The sequence below is a fragment of the Drosophila hydei genome, unplaced genomic scaffold (genome assembly GCF_003285905.1).
Source record: "Drosophila hydei strain 15085-1641.00,03,60 unplaced genomic scaffold, DhydRS2 tig00008119-arrow-pilon, whole genome shotgun sequence".
NCBI lineage: Eukaryota > Metazoa > Arthropoda > Insecta > Diptera > Drosophilidae > Drosophila > Drosophila hydei.
Genome location: NW_022045830.1, coordinates 5,306,056 through 5,309,043, shown reverse-complemented (window position 1 = coordinate 5,309,043; position 2,988 = coordinate 5,306,056). Strand labels below are relative to the sequence as shown.

Sequence of the window (2,988 nt, the reverse complement as noted above, 5' to 3'; positions counted from 1 at the left end):
TTCAAAACAATGTCTGTCGAACACAAACGCGAGATACCAACGATAGTTCAAGTTCTAATCTACGAGTAATACTGCTAGTGAGTAACTTTAATTTCAGTCTAATAAAAAAGTAATGAAATAGTTGTTTCAGAGCCCCAGTCACCAGTGCTTCAATCTCAAGCAACTCAGTTGACCGCAGTTCCATCGTCTGAAGTTACAACGACAAGGCAACCATATCGTCGACCCATCGCTGTATACTGTAGCGACACCGAGCGATCCACAAGTTTTACGGAGTGATAACAACCCAAAAGCAAAGATGCCAGTCAATTGACTTGACTGTTGCTCAGCCGCCGAGCAACAAGCCCGGTATGTCATACACTTAGATGTATATACGGAATCGTAATTAAAATCTAATTGAAGGTAGTCAACCGTTGGGTCATCCATCAACCAAGAGATCATATGGTCCACCAAGTCAGCTTATATCGGGAGCCGATCTAGATACTAAACATGTTTTGTACATTCGGGATTTGAGTGTTGATATTGTACATCACCAGGTTTTCGAACTCTTCAGTTCGTTTGGCAATTTGAAGCGCGTCTATGTACTCCAACGTTCCGAGAGGTACAAGTATGCTATGATGTTTTACCTAACCGAGAAGTCCTTGACCCGGGTCCTGACTGCCAATCCACACAAACTGAATGGCAAGGCATACTTTTGCCACAAGGCTGGCCCATGGCACCTCGGGCACTTCAAGTGCGACAGGCTGTTATCTGAATGCATCAATAGAACCAGCTTTAGAGATCGATTTCTGATGCGATTACCATATGGCGTGAATATTCGCACATATCTATACGAATCACATGTCAGCTCGAATCAGGCGAACAGCATTGCTGATCCAGATTTGCTAAAAAAATCCGCCTTGCTGCCGCCAACATCGTTGGCCCTGTTGCATTATCTACGCAAGAAACAGTCCATACCAAAAGCCACCAGCAAAAACGAAACAGCCGCCACCGAATACCTATGAAAAGCAACTCTTTGCTGGCATGGGCAAAAACTACAAGTTTGAGCGTCACAGCTACACAAATTTCGTGGCCTACCAGAAGCAGCCCGGTCACTACGAAACGGTGCCCACCGACTATAAAGTGGGACTGACAGCTCTGGCTTATGCAGATCTACGGGATAAGCCGGAGCTAATATCATTTTTTTATCACTGATAAAGCAAAAGAGTATTTGTATATAACAGGGGAAGAAGCAAATGGGCTTTGTTAATCTCGACAGATTTTCTCTTTTTTTACTTGTATTTTATGCAATGAGTGCATGGGTCCGTATTAGACTATTCAATAATATGCAAGAATTTACTTTAAGTGGGCCCGATCCGTTCCGTTCCGCTCCTGTGATTTCTGTGTGCTTATGTATTTGTATAATGCTGATGGAGCTCGTTTGCTGTGCTGGCAAGTGAAACCATATAATTTGAGCATCATGTTGATGCACTTATCAGTGCGAAGCTGCTACTTGGCAAGCAAAGGCACTGCAATAGATAAACATCAACTGCAGGGCAGGCAGTGGGAACTGTATAACTCTTTGGCTAGGCACCCAGAATGCAGTTGGAAGCGCGTTGGAGCAATTGCAACATACGATGTGGCACTTGCATACTTATGGCATCATCTCCATTGAACCATTGCTTATTAAAACATCCAATCGTGCCACCGCTCATATCCTTTGCAGTTGCTAGATCTGGGGCGAGCATGTGGCATGTGGCATGTGATTTTTGTAGTAGAGCCATTCACTTTGATTGCTTTTGGACAACGCGTCGTATGATTGTTTCTGGTGCACTCTTGCTGGGATTAGGGGCGGTAGCGCCACGAAGTCACACAAGTGCGAGCGTGCGACTCGGGAGTGGACGTGGCAAAATTGATTTGTGCACGTGTGCAGTTAGCTAATGAGCCAAACAGGGCATTGCTCCAGGGAACACACGCAGCTGCATAGCGAACGAGTCACAAGACATTGCGCAATTGCCAACGTATGCAAAGCCTGCAAGTAGAATCTGGTGGCTGACAGCTGAGCGCGTGCACAGGACAACTGACAGAGGTTGGCCTCAGCTGTTCGCGTGGCTCGGTTAATTAACAATACAACAAAATGTGCACAAGCACAGGTAAGTATACGAACTGTGTCGCAGCCGTGGGGAAAGTTGATTTGCTCCGAACATGTTACAGCATTAAAATTTTAACGTCAGGCTAATGACTACTTGGTTAGAAGACAACGAAACTCGGAAAAAGCTAGAGCTTTGAGCGCGCCAAGAGCCTTAATGAGCTGCAAAAATAGCTGAATGAAACACAAGAAAGCTCTTCGAAATAATGCTTATATGTTGCGGAGCTTTAAACTCTCAGATTATGTAACTGATTCATTTTTAATATTATAAACTGTTCGATTAGAAAACTTAGATGCTGTAACTTTAAATTCATACTTGAATCCTTTGAAGAGACATAGTATATCGGTATGTCAGAAATGCTATTAGTTAAAATTCTAGAGGACTTGTAATTTGAAACATACAATTCAAGATAAAAAAGATATGGGCATAGGGGGCGTGGGCACATCAGTGAAAACTTTATTTTATGTTTAAAACTTAATATTCAATGTCTAAGTTGCTTCTCACTTGTTTGAAATATATTTAATTTAGCCCGAACTTAAAGCCTTGGATAACTGAAATTATGATGAAATGCCTATCCAGATTTATCTCTCAAATGAAATACTTGCCAAATCTTTGATAGCTTCATTCCATGAGCTATTATTCCCTTATATTATATATGTATTTGAAATCCCTTTTATCAACTATTAATAGTGACGATTACGTTCAACTATTTGCATAAAATAGTGAATTCATGGACTTTACGTTTAGATAAACTGAATCCAGTTGGTCCACCCAAGCAACTGGGTTAATCATTTAAACTCATGCATACCAAATGGAAATAATCCCACTTTAAACTTAAACGCCAGCGAACTAAATTCTCGTA

General features: G+C 41.9%; 1 protein-coding gene across 1 annotated transcript; it reads left to right on the top strand.

The window, feature by feature from the left end:
* The first annotated feature begins 289 nt into the window (after window positions 1-289).
* Window positions 290-1,001, top strand: LOC115483337. Its single transcript, XM_030224810.1, has 2 exons — window positions 290-345; window positions 400-1,001. Exon 2 carries the CDS (start codon window positions 612-614, stop codon window positions 999-1,001), a length of 390 nt encoding a protein of 129 aa, XP_030080670.1. The 5' UTR covers window positions 290-345; window positions 400-611.
* Window positions 1,002-2,988: the final 1,987 nt, after the last annotated feature.

Coding starts and splice junctions, on each gene's coding strand:
- LOC115483337 (XM_030224810.1), top strand. CDS start 612: ATGATGTTTTACCTAACCGAGAAGTCCTTGACCCGGGTCCTGACTGCC.